The sequence below is a fragment of the Ursus arctos genome, unplaced genomic scaffold (assembly GCF_023065955.2).
Source record: "Ursus arctos isolate Adak ecotype North America unplaced genomic scaffold, UrsArc2.0 scaffold_5, whole genome shotgun sequence".
Taxonomy (NCBI): Eukaryota; Metazoa; Chordata; class Mammalia; order Carnivora; family Ursidae; genus Ursus; species Ursus arctos.
In genome coordinates this window covers 87,681,737-87,707,043 of record NW_026623067.1, presented here as the reverse complement: position 1 = coordinate 87,707,043, position 25,307 = coordinate 87,681,737, and the positions used below count along the sequence as shown (strand labels likewise).

At 38.2% G+C, this 25,307-nt stretch overlaps 1 protein-coding gene across 2 annotated transcripts in view; it reads left to right on the top strand.

Annotated features, from left to right (window-relative positions):
• LOC125282947 (translation initiation factor IF-2) overlaps positions 1-25,307 on the top strand; it is a 175,089-nt gene that overhangs the window by 9,825 nt on the left and 139,957 nt on the right. Inside the window, exon 2 of one of the 2 annotated variants that reach the window (XR_008957662.1) lies at positions 445-636. Coding sequence is in view for 1 of the 2 variants with exons in the window: in XM_048220814.2 (XP_048076771.1) it covers positions 445-482 (38 nt within the window). In the remaining variant the exon portion in view is untranslated. Of the gene's footprint in view, positions 1-444; positions 24,823-25,307 lie in introns of those variants that run through there. The other variant, XM_048220814.2, reaches the window with a different exon arrangement.

The following is a 25,307-nucleotide window of genomic DNA, read 5'->3' as shown; positions in this document are numbered from 1 at the left end:
TGAGCAAACTTGAGCAACCAAGTGATATCTCCTCCCAAACAAATAACAGGCTTGCTTACCAAACACTATAAAAGCAGTAAATTCTCCAAGTTCGGTATTCCTTGGCCTGTGACAGAAATCTGCTATGTGTATGGCATCCATCTGGACCACTTCCTTTAGACCCTCTAGGATTTGGGAGACATGGGAAACCTACCAACATCATGCTCATGCTGCTTTGACATGCTTTAAAAAAAAAAAAGATTTTATTTATTTACTTGACAGAGAGAAAGAGCATAAGCAGGGGGAGTGGCAGGCAGAGGGAGAGGGAGAAGCAGTCTCCCCACCAAGCAGGGAGCCTCATGCGGGACTCAATCCCAGGACCCTGGGATCATGACCTGAGCCAAAGACAGATGCTTAACCGAGTGAACCACTCAGGTGCCCCTTGCTTTTTTGTCTCTAATCCAGGCATCTCGTGTTTTCTTCTGGCATCCATGAAACAGTGACAGGCCCCAGACCCTTCGCAGATCCTGAAACTACTCACCAGCCTAAGAGAATCATGCCATTGTTGGCATAATCTTCACCTCCCTATGTTTTCCCTTCCATGAAAGGAAGCTGAGAGAGAAGATGAATCAAGTAACATAATAAACTTCTGAGAAGGTAAGGGAAAGAGAGCTAAAGGAAGAGTGCCTTTTCTTCATAGTGTTTCTCACTATTTGAAATTATTTATTGACTTACTTTCTGTCTGTCTCTTCCAGTGGAATGCAAGCTCCTGGAAGTCAGGGACCTTTTGATTTATCACTGTATCTTAATGAATGAAGTCATGTCTAGCAGTGTCAAAGCTTAATAAATTTTCGTTGAATGAATTAATGATTACTTAGGCCTTGAGCCACTAGTTGGGGTAAATTGGTAGTACTCATAATGGATTGCTCTGGCTCATAATAGAAGTCTATTTGCTCTTGAATGGCATTTAGAGCTATTCCTCTTGTCTTTGTGAATCTTTATGTTCCTCGAAGGGTGTGGGTTTTTTTATAAGTACTTTAAAGAGAATTTCCCCCCAAATTATCTTACTAATCATCTTAATTACTAAAGGAAGTCCAATATGGGGATAGAAAGAAATGAACTCTATATAGTAAATGGCCAGTATATGCTAGGTGCTTTACTTGTGCTGCCTCATTTAATTCTTTTTTTTTAATGTTATGTTAATCGCCATACAGTACTTCATTAGTTTTTGATGTAGTGTTCCATGATTCATTGTTTGCGTATAACAACCAGTGCTCATTGCAATATGTGCCCACCTTAATACCCATCACCAGGCTAACCCATCCCCTCACCCCCTCCCCTCAGTTTGTTTCCTGGAGTCTGTAGTCTTTCATGGTTCGTCTTCCCCTCTGATTTTCCCGCCTTCAATTTCCCTTCCTTGTCCTAATGTCCTCCATGCTATTCCTTATGTTCCACATATAACTGAAACCATATAATTGTCTTTCTCTGCTTGACTTATTTCACTTAGCATAATCCCCTCCAGTTCCATCCATGTCAATGCAAATGGTGCATGTTCATCTTTTCTGATGGCTGAGTAATATTCCATTGTATATATGGACCACATCTTCTTTATCCATTCGTCTGTTGAAGGACATCTCGGCTCCTTCCACAGCTTGGCTATTGTGGACACTGCTGCTATGAACATTGGGGTGCATGTGGCCTTTCTTTTCACTACGTCTGTATCTTTGGGGTAAATAGCCAGTAGTGCAATTGCTGAGTCATAAGGTAGCTCTATTTTTGACTTTTTGAGGAAACTCCATACTGTATTAAGAGAAATACAGACACAAATACAGAAATACATATAAGAAATATTTACACGGAGAGAATCAGTGAAGATGTTTAAAACTGACTCTGTCCAGGAAAACCTATAACATGTAATTATTTATTTGAACTTCAAACTGCTGACATTCAACTCTTTATGGCTATGATTTATCTTGGGGAAAATATCCATGCACATGATCACTAAGGCCAATAGTATATCTAAATGTGCACATGTCAGAGAAGGGAAAATTATTGTGGTGTAGGATTATCACTTTGATTTTTTATAGTGCTTTGTTTGCTGACACTATTACTGGCATGATTTTGGGGAAGAGGAGGCTTATTTCCAGCAAGCCCCAGGTCTTTCTCTGGATTCTCTTTGGCTCTGGTTTCTCATATGCCAACACAGTACTCAAATAGGAAAGGCTTAACAATTTAGTACTCCAAAGCTTCAAAGACACTTAACACATGCACACATTTTACATGGAGGCCCCAAGGAAGCAAAAACATTTGCCTGGGATCTCGTGGAGACTGGATTAGAAGCCAAATTCTCTGGCTCCCTGTCCAAACCTTTCTTCATCACAACAAAATCAAGCCTTGGATTGTATTCCTCCTAAATACAGAATGATATTGTGTACGTGAATGTGTGTGTGAGAGAGAGAGAGGGAGAGACAGACAGATGCCATTTCCATCAAGTTCAATAACAGGCAAAACAGCTATATTTTTCGGGAAACATACATACATGTTAAGCATGAAGCAAAGTAAGGAAATGTTAACCATCAAAGTCTGATTAGTAGTGGAGATGGGGAGTTGTTACTAGTAAAAGGCACATGGGAACTTGTGGGGTGATGGCAATTTCTCAGGAGACTCATTTTGTAGGACTGAAGCTTTTTTTGTTAATTTTGAAACGCACTGTAATGTATTTGACTTTCTTGCCTTTAGTCCTCCCTGTATAATAGAGCCAGGCTAGGTGCTTCCCATGGATTATTTCCTTTAACTCTCACCAGAACACTCTCACAGAAGCACTGTTATTATACCCATTTCATAGATGAGCAAACTCAGATGCAACCTTCACTAAACTGTCCAGATCCACAGTTAGGTAGCAGAGCTGGTATTTGATTCATCTGGCTGCAGTTTCAGCTGCTTAACCATTCTGCTATGCTAGCTACCAGAAACTGAGTGGCTGAGTAAACATCAGACCTTTTTTTTTATTATTATTTTACAATCATAAAAGTTATAGTTATGATGACCATGTTAATAAGAGAAAAAAGAAGGATACAAAATTTTATCAACACACACATAGTGATTACATTTGTGTTAAAAATATATGTGCATAGGTATAAAAGACCAGAAAATACAACACCGATAAGTTAGGGTGATGAAAATGTGGGTGCTTTGTCCCCCCTCTTCTCTGTTTTCCAAATTTATTTTAAAGTGGCCATATTAAATTTACAGTGGGAAAATGTGCTGTAAAATAAACTTCCCGTTTACCTGAAACATAAAATTTCATTTCCACACCCTTCTTTCCTGCAGCTTTGTATAATCTTTAGAAGCCTCTTCTGCTCAATGAGTGACTTCATTACTAAATTGATGGCTCCAGATCATTCTAGCTATGCAAATCACAAACCCAGAGCCAGCTGAGGAAAAGGCAGATAAAAGATTACATTAAAAATTAAAGCAACGTGTGGAGATGTGGAGATAATGTGCTTACAATTATTTCTACATATTTAATATTTATGCAATTACAAAGCCAGTCGTGACAAATCTTAAATCTTGAGTCCTGTTCCTTTTGCCCTCTGATATTTTTGACCTTGAACTGAGACTGCCAAATAATATATAAAAAATGGCTGTGGGAGAAGCATTTCCTTTGGCCTGTAAACGATAAATGCTTTTTTCTTAGAAAGTGATCTAATTTCTTCCTAGCCTTTGTTTATTTTCAATGCATTGTATTTTTTTACTCTGTTACATTCTGATCACCCTTGAAAGCGCTGGGCTTTCAGTCTTCCACAGTTTGGTTGTGTTGTTTCCTGGTGGTGCTGCTGTGATGTGTTTTCTGTCAGAGGAAATTTACAGGCACATTAGCCTACTTGACAGGCACAGTGAGCCACAAGGCTCTCCTAAGGAGAAACTTCCATGTGCTGCGGTGAGGTTTTCTCTGTCTCTCCATCCCAGCCTCCCTCTTACACTTTAATACCCTACCATGATTCAGACACAAATCACAACCACTTTCATTTATAGGAATTACCTTGGATCCTAGATTTAACTCTCTGGTTCCTGCTAACAGTGTTACCTCCGTTCTGCTTTAATTAATTTGTATTTCTGCAACAATCTGGCTACAGTAGTTTGTGGATAAAACCAATGTCTTCCCTGACAGTCATATAGATACCAAGTAAGAAATAGATGGGAACCTTTTTTTTTTCCCTACGATGAGTCATTGACACAAAGTGGGGAAAATAGCATCTAAGAACTATACAAACAAAAAGCAATATAATTAAATTTTATGGATGGTGTTTAGAGAGAAAATTCTAAAACAATTTTCTCAGTGTGTCATAGAAAAATGGTCAACAAGAATCAATAAAACTTATTAAAAATTCAAAAACATAAAATGAGACATAACTGAAAGGGTAAACTGTTCTCTTGGCAGATTCCAAATATATTAGAGTATTTCCCTACAGCCATTGGGGAATGGCAGGCCTGTGCATTTTCAGTTTCATGTATATTATGTTGCCCCTAGGGGAGTAAATTTGTTAAGACATAGCAGTTCTGGTATATTCAGACCCTGACTTGATGTTAAGCTATCTCTTCAATTTAACATCTTCCAGGCCTGTTTAACAATTTTTGAAGGGTGATTTTATTTTGAGATCATTCCTTTTGTCCTTGATATGATTGGACTATAAGCATGTAACTATGTAACCGACAGAGATTATTTAGAACAGTCTATGGGGTACCTGGCTGGCTCTGTCGGAAGAGTGTGTGACTCTTGATCTTGGGGTCATGAGTTAAAGCCCCAAGTTGGGGTGTAGAGATTACTTAAGTAAATTAACTTTTTAGAAAAAGAAGTTACTTAGAACAGTCTTAAGTCACATGTAAATTTCTTGCTTGATTCTCTGCTAAGAAGCAGAGAGGTATTTACCAAGCCAACCCATAATATTGGTCTGAGCTACTGTATTTGTTTACTGAATTTGAATGAGTAAATAAATGAATGAAACTTGCATTATCTGGAAAGTAAGAATAGTTGGCTTCCTGGTAGACTAACTCTTCAGAGAATTAATGAGAAACATTCTTAGTTGGGCCCTATCTTAGTCCGGCTGCTGTAACAAAATACCGCAGACTAGGTCACTTATAAACTACAGAAATTTATGGCTCACAGACCAGCAGGTGGAAATCTGAAATCAAGGTGCCATCCAGGTTGGGGAGGACCCTCTTCCAGGTTGCAGCAGACTTCTTATTGTGTCCTTGTCTTCACATGGTGAGAGGAACAAGAGGGCTCTCTTTTATAAAAGCACTGATCCCATTCATGAGGGCTGTACCCTCATGACCTAAGCACCTCCCAAAGGCCCTACCTCCTATTACCATCACATTTGGGGCTTAGGATTTCAACATATGAATTATGGGGAGACACGAACATTCAGGCCATAGTAGGCTCCCTTCCCCTTTTCCTCTTTTTTAGAGCTGTACTCTCCAAATTGTTTCAGAATAGCGAACTGTAGCTGTGTTCTCACCTATGCCCTTTTTTCCCTCCCCGTCTTTAAAAGGACACATGAGACTTCTTTGGTTCCGGCAGCCTGGTGGTCCTTAGAGAGACTGGCTCATTCCTCAGGCTCCCTAAGAGTGAGAGCAAGCCATGGAGTCTTATCTTTAGAGTGGTTCTTCTTGGTCTGGTTTTCTGCTATGGTGGGGATTCTTCTTTCTGCCCTTTGCTCCTCTGTAATGACTGCAAGAATGAGGAGAGGAACCTAGTTTTCCAGGCTGTCAGGATGACTAGAGATCCCTACAGCTAGTCCAGAGCAATGACAAGGGGTGCCATTAATCTGCCCACCATCTGGGAAATGCAGAAAATGTCAAGAACAGGAATTGTTTGCCCTCACATAAAGAAAACCAACGCACCAGTCACTGGACTTTTATATACTGCCATTCTCCATCTAAGGGAGAAATAGAATTCATTTCTCTAGAGTGATTTGAGTAAGACTTTTTTCTGAAACAGAAGGCTAATTTAGACAACACCTCAAGGTGTTTTTAAATACATTTTTTTGTTTGTTTTATTTTTTAGTTCACAGGGTCATAAAATAATGGCTACATTTTAATAAACAATATATATTTCTGTCCATATTTAAACCAGTGGGAGATTTTTTCTAATTCTAACGCTGAATTATTTTAACAAAGTAATCATCAAACACCTCTGATGTGCCAGGCAGGCACAGCTGTAGATGCCGGATATACACTGTCATGGGTGTGTTTGCCGGATATACACTGTCACGCGTGTGTTTGCCGGATATACACTGTCACGCGTGTGTTTGCCGGATATACACTGTCATGCGTGTGTTAAGCGTTCAAGTACAGACTGTATCTACATGCTGAGAATTCTTCAGGCCCTCTGATGAATCCATTCACATTTTTGGTACCCAGTCATATTTAAACTGTACTCAGGTGAGCTCTCCAAATTGTGGGTCTCACTGGCCTCCTGGATCCCCTAGGACTAGGCCAATGAGTTCTAGCTCCTTTGTCCCAAACCCAGCCTAGTGGATGAGTTTTTATTGGTATGAGTGTATTCAAGAGTAGAGTTTTATTATCTCCCCAAAGTTCTGAGGACTTTTTTCTTTTGGTAACAAGAACTTTTTATTGAAAGTCAGTGCCCAGGTAGATGAACTGCCAAAAAAGAGCCTAAAACATGCAAACATTTGCTCATCTGAATGTCTGCACTCATAGCTGTCTGGGGAGCTGCTACAAGATGGATGGAGAGGCAAAATTACTCACTTGGAAGCCTGGCTGTCAAGACAAAATCCAAACCCAGGAGCTTTTCTCCTAAGAACCCCTATGACATTTTATTCTTTAAATACATCTTTTCTTCCTCTCCTTAGGTGAGAGATTGACATTTTAAGATCAATCATACCTCTGCTTTGCAGGGTTGGTAGACTTAGAACAGGATAAATGGAAATTAAGCAAAATTTCCATTTTTTTGAATAAAAATGCTGAAAATAGATATATTCTAATTCAGTCTAAAAGAGGGATGCTCTTTCCCCAGTGGTCATTCTCATTACTGTGGTTATCTCAAGACCTTTTGATGTCAAAATTTCACCCTGTTTTCTTTACAAGAACCATTCTGAGCACACACCTGCTGTTTGAAAGGCAGCAGAAAGCAAAGGAATCTCACACTATGTTTTTCTGCATCATAGCCAAGAATGTTTTAATGCTTCTGATATAGTCACAAGTTACCACATTTCCCAGCCCCTCTCCATCATGAGATAAGTTTCAACTGTTACTATAGGCCACAGTTGAATTATTTCCTCCTGTTTCTTTTATTCGGCAGCCCCCCCCTTTTTTTTTCAAGGTGAGCTCTAGGCCCAATGTGGGGCTTGAACTCATGACCCTAAGATCAACAATAGCATGCTCTACTGACTGAGCCAGCCAATTAGCCCCTCTTCTTGTTCATAATGGTCTTGTTAGCATTTAGCTAACATCTCCCAAAACCAGATTTGTTCAGCACTTTTAACTAATTTAAAATTATTTTTTAAAAATATAAGGCTCTCAGGCCATTCAGTTAGTCAATACACATTTTAGTGAGCCTGCTATGTGCCAGGTATTGGAGTAGGTACCGGGTACCATGGAATTCCAGGGAGCATGCTGTTGTCAAAGGAGCACTAGATGAGCATTAGAAAGTGCCGTTCTGGGACCAGCCTTACCCCTGACTAGTGTGAGGGCTGGGCAAGGCCTCCAACCTCTGGGTTCCAGTTCTCTCACATGCAAAATAACAGGCAGAGAGAGCTACTCTTCCTTCAGACTCTTAAGTTCTGTTACTGCTGCTGGTTTGGTTAGCTCACTGCAGTGGAAACCCAGTGGCCTCGCAAAAGCAAATGCTTTTATAAGCCTTCCCAAAGGGACCTCATTCTAATCCAAGGAGCAGTTGCAGTGCTAAAATGAATGCCTTTCAGAGACCCTAGAAGACATTTAAAGGGGAGTTTGGCCAAATATTTGAGCATATTTCCCCCAAAATGCTTGCCTGCTTTCCAGTTGCTCGATACTATAAGGTAGTATAATCTTCAAGCTTGGAGGATCAATTAGAATCCCAAACACCATGGTCTAATCTCCCCGGATAATAATCAGTCAAAGTTACAAAAACAAGCAATAAGTCCAGATAATTCTGGACTTCCAATAGTGACAATTCATGGGGGCCTGTTAAAACTCCCCAATTCTGTGGCATTTCAGTGGTTTCAACAGTTTTCATAGCCTCTGAGACTATTACTATTTTTTTGTTTGTGAATATTGATAATAAAATGAATGCTTGCTGTTTGTACAATATTGTATTTTTCCTAATTTGCAAGTCACTAGATATTCTTTTAATATCATGTGAGAACTATGTTTTTTTCTGTCTTCTCACCCTACCAAACGTATTTTATAAGATAGTTTTTAAGATGCATCTGAAGTTGCAAAGTAATAGGCAACAGTTTGGTATTGGGACCAGCCAGATTATTTGAAATTCAACGTGATTCCTCAACTTCTGACATAAAAAAAGCAAGGAAAAAAACAAAGGAAGCCTCATATTGCTCTTTAGAACTCCTCATTCTGCATCTGTGGTTAGTTCATTTCAATTTCTTGTATCAAATGAATATAGTAACTTACCATATACCATTGATCAGAGGAAGGACAGTTTCTTGTTTCCATTTCTTAAAAAAAAAAAAAAAAAAGACCCCACATATACATCATACATAAATTAAAAAAAAAAAAAATGAAGACCAGGTAGTAATGTATGAGTTATGCTGAATAGCTTTATTTCCCTGACTTGCTGATAACATTTCATGGCTTTCTCTTCTTTCTTTCCTCCCCCTCACTATAAATATCAGAGCTGATGACTGACTTTTACTGCTGCCTTTCATGCAAACTCCTCAGGCTTGCAAATCAGCTACTGATTCTGGAAACCTTCTCCCTGTCTCCCACCCTTGCTCACATCATTTCCTAATAATGGGGCAAAGGGGCCACTGAGAACACACAAACATTGTATAGCACACTGATTTGAGTAGCAAAACTCGAAGGTTGGATTTTGGTCTCATTGCTTCAGCTCATTTCGGTCCGTTTGGTGAGTCGTACAAGGCAGCTACCCACTCAGCATTTTGCCTATTGGGAGGATGGCAGAAGGGCAACCTGGACAGGTGACATAAATGGAGCAGAGGAGAAATGTTGGCAACAAAGCCTTTCTCCAAGCAGTAATTCTACTCCTACTTCAAACTTTGTCGCTCTTTAAAAATAACATTTCAAGATACTTTCCCTTTCTAAAATGAGTCACCTTCCCTAATAATGGTCCAGGTTAACATTCTATCACACATGTTCTCTAACCTTCTCCTAGCACTTCACACTCACATGCCTGTTCTACCTGATCAAAACTTGCCAAGCAAAGGTAGTGGGTATATTGGGGGGTGTATATAGACACATGTATACATACCTCTGTATATCTAAATGCCATGCTGATTTAGAAATGGAAGAATAGAATAATCAGTCGTGGTGATTAGCATTTTTAGAATATACTCTGCTATGCTAAACACTTAATTACACACTCACACTTATATACACACACACAGTCACTAAACACAATTTGAGGGAGAAACTATTATCAGCTCCATTTTATAGATAAGAAAACTAATAGGAAAAGATGTCAAGTGAGTTGCCCGAATCACACAGCTATAAGGTCCCAGAGAGGCATGCTAACCCAGACACTGCCCTGCTTTGCCAAAAACTCAGATGCTTACATCACCTAACCAGTTATGCAATGTATGTGTTTTTTGGTAACTTGTTTCCAAACATTAAATAAACTTTGGTGTCATTCTTTGACTGTCTATTGCCAGTCTTCTGGATTTGTGATAATTCCATCTTCCCCAAAAGTGAAAGTTACTCAAGTTACAGCTCCTGGAAAGAAACATTTAAACCTCAGGCTCTTGGACTGTGCTGGCTGATATGATAGCACATATGGCTACTTAAATTAAACTAATGTAAGCCCCTCAGTCGCAACTAGACACATTTCCCATGTTCAGTTGTGGCATGTGGCTAGCGGCTACTCTGCTAGCCAGCACAGCCATTGGACATTTCCACCTTAATAGAAGCACTGCTCCAGGAGACAGATAACTGAGGAGATACAAAAGAGCAAATGATCCTTGAGCCCTTTCCAGAAAAGAAACTGACATGTGTTTCCAAGGAAGGACATTTAATGAGAGCCTGTTCTTGGCCAGGCACTGTGCTAGGTGCCAAGAGCATAGCGATCAATACGGATCAATGAGGCAGACATGAGCTCTGCCCTTCCTGGAACTGCAGTCTCTACCAGAGTCAGTCACCCCAGGTGAACACTGCTGTGAACGCTGCTGTGGTACGGGACTAAAGTGCTAGGAGGCAGAGAAGACCTAGAAGATGCAACATCGAACCCTGGCTTCAGGGCAGGAATCAGGCAAGGCTTTCTGGAGAGAAAGGAATGTAAACTAAGGTCTTAATTTTGAGAAGGCTCATGAACCAAATACAAAGAGGAAAAGTGTTCCTCACTGAAGGAACAGCCTATGTGAAGACTCAAATGCAGAGAGAGAGCATGCTGTGCTTTTAAGTTTAAAGAAGTCAATAAAATTACTTTCTCCAGTCTGTTTCTCAGAATCGGAGCTTGGCTAAAACCTTTTTTTTCTTCGTATTTTGACCAAGTTATTTTGCGTGGAGGGAAAGCAACAGAATCAAAAAGCAGAGGCTAGTGCAGAAGAGGTATACAGGAGCCAGAAGTGGCGAGCAACTACACCTTACCACTCAAGTGCTCCGATACAAAGAACTTTATGTAAACTTTATATAAAAGCCACTTTATATGAAGGACAGTTGCCAGATACTTTGCTGGGCAGTTTACTAGCATTATTTTACCCAGTCCTCACCATAAGCCTAGCTCTTTCCCTACATTTATGCTTACATAATTAGAAGTTGGTAGAGAGACCCATGAGATAGGACCACCTCAAATCTTGAGCTTTTCTGCTGAAACGCCAGGTTATACAGTCTCCCCAGTTACTGCTTCTTCCCTGCCCAGCCTAGCACCACCTAAGATGACCAGTTGGAGGAACGGTTGAATTCATATGAAGACATGGAAGAACTAAGAAAACTTGTGCTGTAGAAAAAATAGTTTGTACCAAACTAAAGTGTAACCCAAAAAAGGAAGAAGTGGCTAGGGGAAATGCCCTCTTCTTTCAGAACCTACCTGTTAATAGTTAACCATTTACCAATACTGATTAACCCCAATAGAAGCATTTTGCTTTTTAGCCTTAGAATTTTCCAGAAAAGTACTAAACTAGGATCACTTATATTTGTCATCTTATCTAGCAATGATCAGACTGATTCAAAACATTTATGATTTATAGTGGGATAGTTCAAGCCAACTTTCTTCACAAACTTCCCTCTAAGATTGCCTCAATCTGTTGAAAACTGTTTTATGACTCAACCCAGCTAAAATTTCAGCAGCACGTATCTTCAGATAAAATGCTTCATTCACATCAAGCAGTAATTAAATGTGCAGGGCATGAAATAAGCAGCAAGTTTGGCTTCAGAGCCATCTTGCAATCTGTAAACGATCCAAGATAGACCATATGCCTTTAAATCTAGATGACTGCATACGTATCCAAGAGAAAGCTAACTGCCATTTCTGCACAAGAGTCATCAAAAGATGAAAAAAAGGAAAAAAAGGTGAAAAAAGATTTATGTAGTTTGATAAATGTACATGCACTTAATACATATATGCACTGAGACTTGGTAAATGGCTCTTAACTTTCCCTTTTGGTTCTTAATTCAGTTCTTCTAAAGAAAACATTCTAACTGGCAACTCAAACCAGCATTATCCTTCAGTAGCTCATTGCAATGGTCTAGGGTAGCTATTTGGACAGACAGAGTTTTTCTGTCTAGCAAGGGTTCCCACTCCTCTTCCTTTGGTTCCTTATAGAAATCTCTCCCCCATTTTACACTGGGGCTGGCCACCACTGTACCACCCTGATTCCTGAATAGGCTTGCCATGCCTCAGAGGGGTGATTGGTTCAATCATGACTATGTGACAGAATAAGGCCAATCTGAATCTCCCCGAGATTGCTGTACAGATGGGGGAAGAAGAAGACTTCCATCCATGAGCTTGCAAAGCTAGGAGGACATGAGAGTGGGGCTGCTGGTGGCCATCTTGCTACTGAATGAAGAGAGCCCATGTGAGAACAGTCAAGCAGGGAAAATAGAGCTGGGAGATCGAGACAGAGTGCTGACCACATTGTTTGGGCTTGTGGATTCCATCATGTTTGATGTCACTTCATGAGTATTGAATGAGTTAAACAGTGACTGGCAACAATAGAAGGTGCTCAATAAATGTTACAGCCCATCTCTTTTCCTCCCTCTTTGACTTTGGCATCTGCCAGATAAAGATTCAATCCATCTTTGGCAGCCAACACTTCTGTTTCTGGCTTTTACAGGAAAGCCAGTAAGACAGAATAGAGAATGATGAGCACAAAGTTGGCCCCTCAGAGCAATGCAAGTCCCCTCAACATCTTACAGATATCTCTTTGGAAGCAGCCCTTCTCTGCTCAGTGCACTCTCACAGCTCAGACAACCGCCTGGTCCAGAATCAAGCTGGTATGAAAAATGGTACTTTATTTCCTGAAAGAGGAAGGAGCTGAGTTGGCCATACCCTGAAATGGGACCTACTACAGGAAGCAGTCTACATAAGCACCTCAATGGGCATGCAGCTTTCCAATGGCCAATCATATGATGGTGCCAATCTGTGCTTGTTTGGCTGTTTGCCAGTGGCACCATTCTATAGAAAGCAGGCAATCTAGACTGTTAAAAATATATAACTTATCAATTTGACACAGTGTTTAACCTCATGAAAACCAGAGAGCATGGTGGTAATTAGTGCTAAATACTAACAGTGATTGAAAATTCAGTTACGACGGAGCAAGTAAAGCCACCTCTACTGAATGGTGTTTGCAAAATATGCATCTTCTCACGCCTGCAAGGTTGTGATGGTAAACCATTTGCTTGCACAATAAGTGCTGGTGGTTGATGATCAAATTGGGTTGTTTATGTGCTACAGTCTGTGCAGTATGAAAATCTTAAAGGTAATTTCTGAGATCTTAAGTTTGTGATTTTTCAGACTCAATAAGCAATATCTTAAATATCATAGAATTTAGAACTGGAATGGATCCTTGCAGATGAAAGAAACGAGGCTCAGAAGGGTTTAACGAGCTGTTAAGTGGCAATGCAGGGACTTCAAGCCACGTCTTCTGGTTTTCAGTTGGATGGATACCTCTCTGTCATAGCCCACTTTCTCAGAGATGATAACAAAGACATCAGAGTTGGGCTGGATCCTCTAAGAATGTAGTCCAACCTGCTCATTTACAGATAAAGTAAGGAAATGAGGCCCAAAGAGTTGAGGTTTTTGCTGAAAGTCAGAAAGGAATTAGGCTAAAACTTATTGACTCCTGGACCAGTGCTCACTCCTTGTTGCCATGGATAAATAGGCTTTACTAAACTTAGTTGTAAACACAAGTCATCCCACCATTTAATTTCCAACAAGGGGCAAATAAGCTAATGAACGCCCAGTCATCACCAGAGAAATCTGGCAGCGAATAAGGTCTGGCAATAAAATTTTTTACAGAGACGGGGTCTCCTAGTCAAGAAGGTGCATGGTACACATAAATAAACAACTAGACTGAAAAACTATAATCTGCCAGGTGTGTTGTGGTATTTTATTTTTCTTATAGTCACTGAGATCTAGAGGCTGCAGCTATTTCTGATACTGAAACTTCACTGACTTCAGCAAAAAGGCCCTTAAATGGCCTAAAGCATCAAGTCTCTTTTCAGTTCTTGGTTCCTAATTTATTCTGATATGATAGACAGGGTTAAACTAGAGTGTTTGTGTTGTTACAGTTTAAAGTTCACTGCTTTCTACATTCCTGTAGGATATATGTATACCAGGTAGAGTCTACGTAGCTGTAAATAAGTCTCGGTCTCTTTCTTCCTCTCCTGCTCTTTCTGAAAATTAGAGGAGTTAAGTCATTCTATCTAAGGAAGAGGGGGAAGGTGTGAAACAAGCCTCTGAGTTGCCTGTCCACCTACAGACGAACATTAACATTGTTAATCAGCGTTACAGGCTTGGCTTTGCTTCCCAGGGAAATGGTTGGTAGAGATATAAAACGTTTTAATCCTTTCTAAGCAATGTTGTCCTTGGTGATAGCCAGGAAGGAGGGATTTCTTCTTTTCATTTATACCTTTTAGCAACCTTGTAAAGTTTTGAGTTACTTGCAATAAGAACCAAACTAATGTCAAATTAGGTTAATGAGGAATTATCAACTGCTTGCTCCATGCCAAACATTTTGCTAAGCCCTACTGAAGGGGCAAAAAATAATATTGTCCTTCAAGAGTTCACTATCTTTATAGAGCAACAATATTTAATAACAAAAATGATAAAATATTGAAGTTCCTTAGGTATAGTGAATTCTGGTAGGGCTGACCCTCATCCAGTGGGGCGTGACTCTGGGAAGCAATTAGAAGGCCAGGGAGGAATGGAAGGTAGTTCTGAACACTGGGAGTATCCTAGTTATGAACACATAACTCACATGAACTCAGGAAAGGAGTCATCTCCATTTTTTTTTTCTTGCTTGCTTTGGTTTCCTGCGATGAAACTCTTAAGGCTACAATGTAAGGGGTCCCTTGCCTCACGCTTTTACCCCTTGATCCGTATGTTGTCTTTTTTTGTGGCTCAGAAAGTGGTGTTCTCAAAGCTGCAGAGAGATGGTGCAAAAAAGCCCCTTCATTCTTGCTGGTAACACCCTTGGCCTTGAACCCAGGGGCAGTTACGGATCTGAACAGACACTTTCCTCTGATTCTGAATGATGAGCCTGAAGTGAGTGAAACCTGCAGTCTTTACTCTTTTATTACTGGGAATAAGACTGTGGTTGTTGTTTTCCTTATTTATTTTTTTATTTTCCCAGCCCATACCTTTGTCTTTCATGCAGATAATTCCCTTCATGGGTCTACCGTATTTGTACTTCACTGATATTCTGATTTATCTGAGTTTGGGTAAACAAAGCTAAGGTAGCAGCTACAGCCACTGAACAAAGAATAGCCAATCAACCCCATTAAACCCTTTTGGAGCAAAGTAGATGTGCCTCCCGGCTCCCTTTTCTAAACTGCTTGTATCAGGCTCCACTATGGTTACTAGAAAGGACTTTGGAGATAGGCCCAAGATCCTGGGGGTTCCCAAATAAGTTCTTTGATTTCTCAAAGTTTCTGCTTCCTTATCTGTAAAATGGAGACAATAATAATCCTCCCTCCTAATGATGTCAAGAAGATTAAATGAGGCGCTACAGGCAACGTGCTAAATACTATACTTGGCCTGTGGGTGAATATGCAATATTGGCTTTTATTTTTATCATGACCCTTAACATCACTCTGGATGCTCTTTTCAGTTCAATTTTATTGTATCAAAAAATGTTGGGGGTGAGTCAGAGAAAGGCCACAGTGTGCTCTGTCACTGGTAAAAGAAGATGGAAGGTTGAATTCAGGCACAGACCTATAACAGATAAACTCTAACAGAAATTTTTATTGTTCTATCAGCAGTATAATAATACCAAACAATAAAAGTAAGCAGCAAAGCACCTACTCCTCCTCCACCCTAACACATTAATTATTATTTTTCTATATTCTTTTTTTATTTTCTCCATTGCCAAACATAATTTTGCAGTTACACTTACAGGAGTTTGGATCTATTCAAAAAGCACATAAATGCCCTGGTGAGCAAGTATCGATTGTCTACTAAGTATCAAGCCTTATTCTAAGGTACTGGGAACACAAAGAAGAAAATACCTTGAAAATTTACAGTAATCTAAATAAAATACAGTTTTTTGTTTTGGTAGCATATCTTTTTTTCCCCCCCCACAGCACAAGGATTTTCACATGTTGCTGCAGAGGAATAGAGGAATAGTCAAGAAACAAAAGATAATGCATATTTCAGGGCTGATAGTAAAGTAGGGAAGTGACTAGAGAATGCCTGACCAATCTATGTGTAATGGCTGGGTTCATTCAAAGAGGCACAGGCATATCCTGCATCAGGAATCATTTATACCACAGAAAAGATAAAGTGAGAAATAAAAGAGAATGAAAGGAATTCGGGTAATACATGCATTGTGGGGTATCTGAAATAGTGATAACTTCAAAATAAATAGAAATAAACATGAAAATGTGAAAAAGGGACTTGTTATAAAATTGAAGCCATTCATGAAATAAGAGACAAGGAAAAAAAACTCAGAAACTTAAAGATAACATTATTTGTATTCACTATTAGCTTAATGTTTGTAGGTACCACAAAATGCGGTTATCAACCAAAAGAAAGAAATCTATCCATTAATAGAAAAGTAAAAATTCAATTGCAATAAAAAAAAATTGTTATGTGGGTACCACAAAATAGGGTTATCAACCAAAAGGGAGAAATCTATCCATAAATAGAAAAGTAAGAAATCAATTACAATTTTAAAAAAATTATTAAAGGGGGTCTGGGTGGCTCAGTCAGTTGAGTCCAACTCTTGGTTTTGATCTCATGGGTCCTGAGATCAAGCCCTGCAGTGGGCTCCGTGTTCAGTGGTGAATCTGCTTGAAGATTCTCTCCCTCCGCCCCTCCCCCCTCAAATAAATAAATCTTTAAAAAGATTTATTAAAGTCTCAAAAGCAATAACAACAAAAAACTCTACAAAAATAAATGAGATAAGTGGGAAGCACTTGATACATATCGTAGGAGAATTTTTTAGTTCTCTTTTTCACTCAATTATCTTGCTGTTATCATTGCATTTCTTATGGGACTCAACAATTAGGCAATGTACACAGGCTCAGTTGAGATCTTACTGATCCATCACCTTTCTGGTAAGCATTCATTGTCATCAAAAAGAAAATTATATAATTGACCATTAAAATAATTAACTTCCTTAAATCTTAGCAAACTCTCAGTATAGGTGAATTTTACTGACAAAAGTAATCCTTCTAGGAAGGTTATTGCTTAGTTAACTGGTTTCCAGAATACTGCTAGAGAAGCACAATAGGAATTATTGTTGTGACAGGGCTGGCATGGGTTGGACATTGGTGAATTTCAAGTCTTTCCTCTGATCAGTTGATGTCCATGACTCAATAATAGGATGGTGAATTGAATTGATATCAATCATGTATTAAAAGTAATCTAACAACAACAAAAAACCCTCAAAATACTTTAAATGTTAATAAATTTTAAATTAAAATTTATAATACATCCAATGCAATAGAATACTAATCAGCTATGAAAATAACATACATGCAAATGTATATAAATATTTTACAGAAATCACATGAACAATGAGGATATGTAATATACATAGATATTCAAGGCATGGAAAGGTATTTAAGATAGCTGTTAAATATAAAATTCTAGTTATGTAATGTCATCATATACACATCCTTTTTGGGGCGCCTGGGTGGCTCAGTCAGTTAAGCATCCAACTCTTGATTTTGGCTCAGGTCATGATCTCAGGATTGTGAGATCAAACCCCACATTGGCCTCTGTGCCCTGCACGGAGTCTGCTTAAAATTCTCTCTCTCCTTCTCCCTTTGCCCCTTCCCCCACTCATGTACTCTCTTTAAATAAATAAATAAATAAATAAATAAATAAATAAATAAAATCTTTTTTAAAAAGTTACATATCCCTTCTAAAAGGAAATTACATATACATAATATTTCTGCAAGAGTACACAAGAGATTGTAAGTTGTAACTACCTCTAGAATGAGACTGCAGTAAGAGGCATATTTGTGCTTTTCAGTTTATTACACCATCATATTTGAATTTTTCACCATGAGTGTGAATTACCATAATAATAAACTAATTTAAAACTGAAAAAAAATTTAATGAAAAATTACAAGGACAGTTAATGGCAAATGGCAAATATATCAAAGAAACTATTGAAAGCTTAATAAAGGGAAATCATTATTTGATCCAAAAAGGTGAGGTAAATAATTTTCAATAAAAATAAATTTATCTCACGACTCTAAAATAGAACAACCAGAAAATAAATGCTAAACAATACATTAAACACATTAGTTGCCATGTGTTAACAGCACTAAATTATAAGGAAAACTGTGAAACTAGTGATTCTTTTTCAGTCAATTGCTTTAATTATCAAGAATCAAATACATAAATGGAACTTTTCTGAAAAAACTTTATGAGTTTTCCCATGAATATGCATCTAAAAGACAGAAGGCCTCTTCCCTTCTTCCTAACCACACTCACGCACACACACAGCTCTGCCATGCACTGTCAACATATGCTCACTACTGAAGGGAAATTTAATTTCATGACCCACCTAAAATATCGACATCTAAATGTAGACATTCTTTTCATTGCAATAGCTGCTGCAACCATACCCTTACATGGTAAAGAAACATTCAAAGGGATATATACATTTTTGGAGTGTGTCACATGGTAATTTAACATGTGGCACTTGCAAAGGATAGGCCTTGGGGTAAGAGGAGCTGCTTCTTTGCACTACCCATTCTGAGCCAAATCGTGCCTGTGGTCATCAGATGTATCTACTCACTCCTTTCAGTATTTATGTTAATATCATAAGGGATTCTTGTCACACAAAACTTTGTAGTGAAAATGCAAAAGGCAAAATAGGAATGCCTGAATCCAGACTGGGGAATTAGCATATGAGATCATAAATAGGTAATTAGACATACAAATACTACATGATTCTCTCAATAACCCCCAATCCTTCTCATTATAAGATGGGTGAAGAGTTGAGCTGGTCCCATTTGGACCCTCACCTTCTTGACTATCTTCCACTGATCCTCTTTCATGTCCTTATACTGTTATTAGTAACTTATTATTAATGATGATTCTTGTTAACATTTATTGAGAACCTAACATATATCCATCACTGTATTGACCATATTGCATGTATTTACCAAATTCTTATAATTCTACAAGGCTTTAAGGAAGGAAGGGCTCAAAGAGGGCACATGGTTAGTTATTGATAAATAATAATAATTGTAATTAATAATTGATAATACCAAAGCTAAGATGAGAATACTGTTGTACCATTTAGGGTTGTGGGTTGCAGATGATAGATTCTGACTCTGCTTAACGTAGGCACAACAGTAACCTACTACAAGAATACCAGAGACCACAGAATGTCTATGAATATCCTTCCAGAAATTATATATATACTAATTCCCTTTATTATTTTTTATTTTTTTATTTTTTCCCTTTAAAAAATATGTCATATTGTGCTGGAGAGTGGGCTCAAACTTATTGGAGGAACAAAGGGAAGGCTAGGCAGTCAGAGGTTTAGCCCAAGTCATGCCACTTGTTCATAATAGAAAATAAAATGGACACAGTGAATGGATATCAAGGAGAATGGCTGAATAAATTATGATGGAAGTAATGGAATATAATGCAGCCATTAATAAAGATGAATTGAGCTCTCGCTGATAGTTTGGAGAGACTTCCATAAGGAGTTGCTGAGTAAGAAAAGCAAGATGCAGGAAAGTATCTGTAATATGATCCCATCTTTATAAAACATCACAGAGCCTACATATTTATATATACATATATGAATATGTATTTGTCCACATATGCATACATGATACAGAGAAAAACACGGAAAGATATATTCTAGGTTGTCACCAGAAGTGTTTGGCTGGGGTGGGGCAAAGGGCAGGATGAGGGATGATAGAATCAAGGATAACAAAAAACTGAAAAGCACACTGTGCATATATGATTATATTTCTGTATTTTTGCAGAGTTGTGTTTATATGTGGACATGTAAGAAATAATAATTTTTTAAATGCCAGGGGAAGGGTCTAGTTAGGATTCTGGCATCAACATGAGCTTTCTACATCTGTGCCTTTTCTACATCATTTGCTCCAGAAGGAGAGCATCTGAAGATGGAGAGCATCTCCTGGTCTGAGCAAATATATTAGTCAGCTCAGCTGCATAACAAAATAGCACAGGCTGGGTAGCTTAAACAACAGAAATTTACTTCTCACAGTTCTGGAGACTAGAAGTCCAAGATCCAGGTTCAGCTGATTGAGATTCTGATGAGACCTTTCTTCGGGGCTTGTAGACAGCTACATCTCACTGTAGCCTCTCATGACCTCCTCTTGTGTGCCAGGATACACCTCCTTCTCTCTCTCTCTCTCTCTTATTTTTCTTCCTTTTCTTATAAGGCCACCAGTGCCATTGGATTAGAGCCCCACTCTATGAAGTCATTTAACCCTAATTACCTCCTAAAGACCCTGTCTTCAAATACAGTTACATTGGGGATTAGAGCTGCAACATATCAACTTCGGGGGAGATACAGTTCAGTCCATAGTAGTGAAGCAGCTTCTTTATTTTTTATTCCATCATAGGAATCTAGGTCCTGACTTCCACTAGACTCATACACACAGTGGCAGATTCTCCAAATACCTAAAGGTGGTCTGGCTGGGTGGCCAATGACTTGACTAATATGCAGATATCTTACTCTAAAACCCATGTACACTCTTCACTATGCCAGATAGTTTCCTCTGTAAAGATAACCTACTCTCTGCGTGTTAATCATGTATGTTTAGACTTTAGGTATAAGATCTTTAGCAAGTATATTTCTATTACATGAGCTATCACTTTTCCTAATTTGCTGTTGTACCAATCCAAATTTAATCTGAAGTATAACTGCTTTTAGATATTTTGGGAGTGGGGGTAAGGATGGAGTTGAGGGATATCTTTAATATTTCTATATTGTCTCTCTCTTTGCTGTGTGGTGATAGTAAGAAGGATTATACAGATCATCCTGACTTTTGGGGAGAAAATATTCATTCATACCTGAAAAAGATTCTCTTTCTGAGCAAGAATTACTGGCTAAAATGCTCCTTCTTTGTCGCACTATCAAATACTCCCTGGCTACTGTCACGACAATTTTGCTATTTAATTATTTCATATCGGCCTTCATGGATTAAGCCATTGTACCTAGTTATTATTGTTTTGCAAGACCCCTTGGTAGGCCAAACATTAAAAATGACTCCCTACCCTCTAGTCCAAACACAGTTTCTACGAGGCTAAAATCCATGCAGTCACTGGAAATGCATAAAAATTCTTGGAAATCTATTGAACATATGTAACAGATGTTACATAATGGGTACTAAAATTCAAAACTGTGTTTCATAAAAATGCCTCTGAGAAGAGTAAGCCAGGGAAGTGCAAAGGAACATAAATACTCTGCTCCCATTTGTGTAAGAAAGAAGAAAACATTCACATACTTACCTGTCTTTACAAAATGAAACACAGGAAGATGTAACGGGCTGAATTGTGTCCCCTCAAAATTCATATGTTGAAGCCTTAGCCCTCAGTACCTATGAATAAATAGGATCTTTAAGGAGTAACTAAGTTAAAATGAGCCTGTAAGGGTGGGCTCTGGTCTCATCTCACTGATGTCCTTGTAAGAAGAAGAGATGAGGACACACACAGAGATAGCAGGAGGATGAGTGAGCAAAGGAATGACCATGCGAAGAGGCAGTGAGAAGGTGGCCAAGAAGAGGCCTCAGAGAAGTACGCTGAACATGCATAGTTTGGTGTCTAATATTCTTTTATCAAAAGGAACCAGGGCTTCTTAGAGAAATACCAGAAGACTGGAGCAGATTAGGTAAAAGATGAATCTACAATATTTTGTTGTGCCAGAAATAAAGGAAGAGATTTTTAAAAATGATAGAGGCTAGTTCAACAGGTCTAAAACTGGCCAAATTGGGACAATGTTAATGCCAAAAGAACTGAGTCCAATAATTATAAATTAATTATAAGCTAGGAATCTACATGTTCATACTGATAATAAGATAAATGGACAAGGGAGAGGGAGGGCTCTTGCTTACAGCATAATGCGTGTCAAGTGGCAAACATGGAAGGAAGGTTAGAGTTGGATAAATATTAGTTTGTGAAGATTGGTCCAGGCAAGAGTTATCAGTGTATGCTAAATATAGGACTAATTTTGATGGGGAGCAGAATATTTGCATTGTCTTCAAGAAATTTCCCATTGGTTGCTTGTTAGTTATAAGGGAAAAAATAGTTAACCATGTAGTATGCAAATACTAGGACACCTTCACATGTAATCAAAATTCACATCACCAATGAAGAGCAAATAGGCATCTTGTGCTTCCAGTTGTGGTACCTTGAAAAGGATACAACATTGCTTACGCGATATTCTGGCCAGTAATTTATAACCTGAATTAAATCATGAGGAAATATCAGACAAGCCCAAATGAGAAACAGTGTATATTTGTGTATACTTAAAAAAAAATCAATAACATGAAAGCCCCACAAAGCCTGTGGAAATTTTCCAGTGAAAAGCTGATAACTAAGTGCAATATTTGATCCTAGACTGGATCCTATACCAGAGGGAGAGAAATGTTATTAAGATGCTATTGTGTTAGTGGACAAAATGGACGTATGGTTGGTGGACTGGGTGAAAGTATTGTTTCACTCTTGTATTTACTGAAGTTGAAAACCATATCATGGTTTTTTCTGTTTTAAAAAATCCCTAATATTATGAAATATACACTGAAGTATTTAGGAGTAAACAGCCTGATGTATACACCTTATTTTAAATTGTTCATGGAAAAATATATATACGCACACACTGTGTGTAGATAGCTTATCCAACTGAGCCACCCAGGCGTCCCTGAATACTGGTATTTTCTGTAATATTCTTTTTCTTGCATCTTTATATAACTTTGAAATTATTTCCAAATTAAAAGGGTTTGTGTGTGTGTGTGTGTGTGTGTGTTTGTTTTCTAGGACTTGTTTATGTGTTCTGTGTGTCTGGGAAAGATGCTCTGAGAAAAGGGTTTTTTCATCTGAAAAGATTACTGTTAAGGAAGGGGTGTGCTTTTAGTGAACTATTTTTCTGTCCTTTACAGGACACTGATCTGTAGAGAAAATGGCAGTAATTAGGAAAGCAGCTAAAAAAGCTGACTATGAGTACTATTTTGATCCAGGAAAAGATACTTTTTCTTATATTGAGGAAATGTTAGCTCAAGAATGAACAAAATATTAACAGGAAGAATGTAAGATTGTGAGTTATAGTAAATTTATTTATAGCTTTAACATTTTGTGTTAAAGTAAATGACAGTATGTAAGAGAGAACAAACTCCTTTGATTTCCATAGAACAGGTATAGTACCTTGAGAAGAAAAAAAAAGCAAAAGTTACAATGTTTCTTAAGAAATAATTGCTATCCTCTAGCTTTCCCCTCTTTGAGTTATCTCAGGAATTAATTCAGTTCCGTACTTGGTTTTGCTTGTGCAGTCTACCTTTGCTCACCTCTCCCTTGCTCTTATTGTGGGTTAGCGGTAATGCGGTGATTCTCTGAGTGCCTGGAACACCAACCTCCCCACCTTCTCAGATACCTGGATATATTTCATTTCAGTGATAGAGCCATTGAATTGCAATTATTTTAAGTCACTAGCTTGTAATTGAACTAGAACCAAATGAAGGGCTAATCTCTAAAATAGTTCTGTTTGAATTTTTACAAATAGTTACATTCAGGTATATAAAATTGATTGGCATGCTACAAACTCCATATAGACTACAGTGTCTGAAGGTATTTTATAAAGTGTTTACGCTCTCACTGTATACCTTAAAATTTACTTTACTTTGGAAACTTTTTTTACTACAGAAGTGTTCGAACATAGACAAAAGTAGAGAACATTGTATAATAATCCCCTAGGCACCCATCACATAGCTTCAGCAATTATCAACATGCAGGCACTCTGGTTTCACCTGTAACCCCACTTTTTCATATCCCATCCCACTGGATCATTTTTGTGGTAAAGCTCAGATATTATATCATTTCACTTATAAATACTTCAGCATGTATCTCTTTGAAAAAAATCATTACACTGAATAATTTAATAATTTAAAGGCAATTCTAAATTAAAATTTTATTTTCAAATAATTGTTTTTTTCCTTCTCTTTATGGTACTTCTCCTTGATCTTTCTCTGTGAACTGTAACCCTCTCTGCAATTTTGAGATGTACCATGGGAGAGGTATTGCTTTAAGTCCAAGAAAACTCTTCCAAATTATAAATAGCTTACAGTTATGCTCATAACCTAAGCCTGCAAAAAATAAAATAAAGCTGCATACCCTTATATTTTAAGAAACTCCTTAGGGACCCCTGGGTGGGCTCAGTCGGTTAAGCGGCTGCCTTTGGCTCAGGTCATGATCCCAGGGTCCTGGGATTGAGTCCCACATCGGGCTCCTTCCTCAGCAGGGAGCCTGCTCCTCCCTCCATCTGCTCTGCCTGCTGCTCCCCCTACTTGTGCTCTCTATCTCTGACAAATAAATAAAATTTTAAAAAAATTGTTTTTAAGTTTAAAAAAACTCTTTATTGTAAAATAAAACACAGATACAGAAATCTAGATCAATGTATAGCTTAATGAATTATCATAAGTCTAACACCCTTGTAACCACCTCCCAGGTCACCTTAGAAGCCTGTCCATATGAATTCTCTCAACCTCAGCCATTCCATCCTCCCAAAGCAGTCACTACCCTGACTTTTATAATTATCCCCTGCTTGCTTTGCTTTATAGTTTTATCAACCAAGAGTGCAAACCTAGACCCTATTGTTTAGCCTTGCCCCCCCCCCTTTTTTTTAGCATGGTATATGTTTTTGAAGCTCCATGTCTTTTAAGACCAGCTGCATGCTTAGTCCACTGCATTTTCACCACCTTCCCTACCCATGAAAGTTAGGTTTTATTGCTTTAAACATTCTTTCCTTCCATGTACCATTACTATAACTAAAATATATTCAACTAAACCCACACAAAAATTAAAAGCAAACACTCTTTTCCTGATGTAAGCAGACAAAATACTTTGATCTAGATTGAGGTGGGAGGCACAAAGCACATTTTTATAATCTCGGCCAACACTAGAAAGCCCAACAGTAAGTGTTTCATTGTATTTTGAAAAACTTCTGGTGGCAAAGTTTCCTCTTAGTTGTCATGACAATGTTCATTCTTTACAATGTAGAAGCAATTAGAGTACCTGGGAGATTAAAAGGAAAAAAAAATATATAGAAACTTCTAGACAAAGGTGTTGATTTGGGATAATTAAGGTGAAGCAAAGACTAATACATTTTGATCAGTTCTGAGTACAACATTTTTCGAAAATCCTTCCATCTCCGCTTTTATTGATTAGGGAAACAATATGGCCTCAAAATGACAGCTATGTGATTGAAGAAAAATATATAACAGAGCAACATTAAAATATGAATTCCCATTTTGTATTC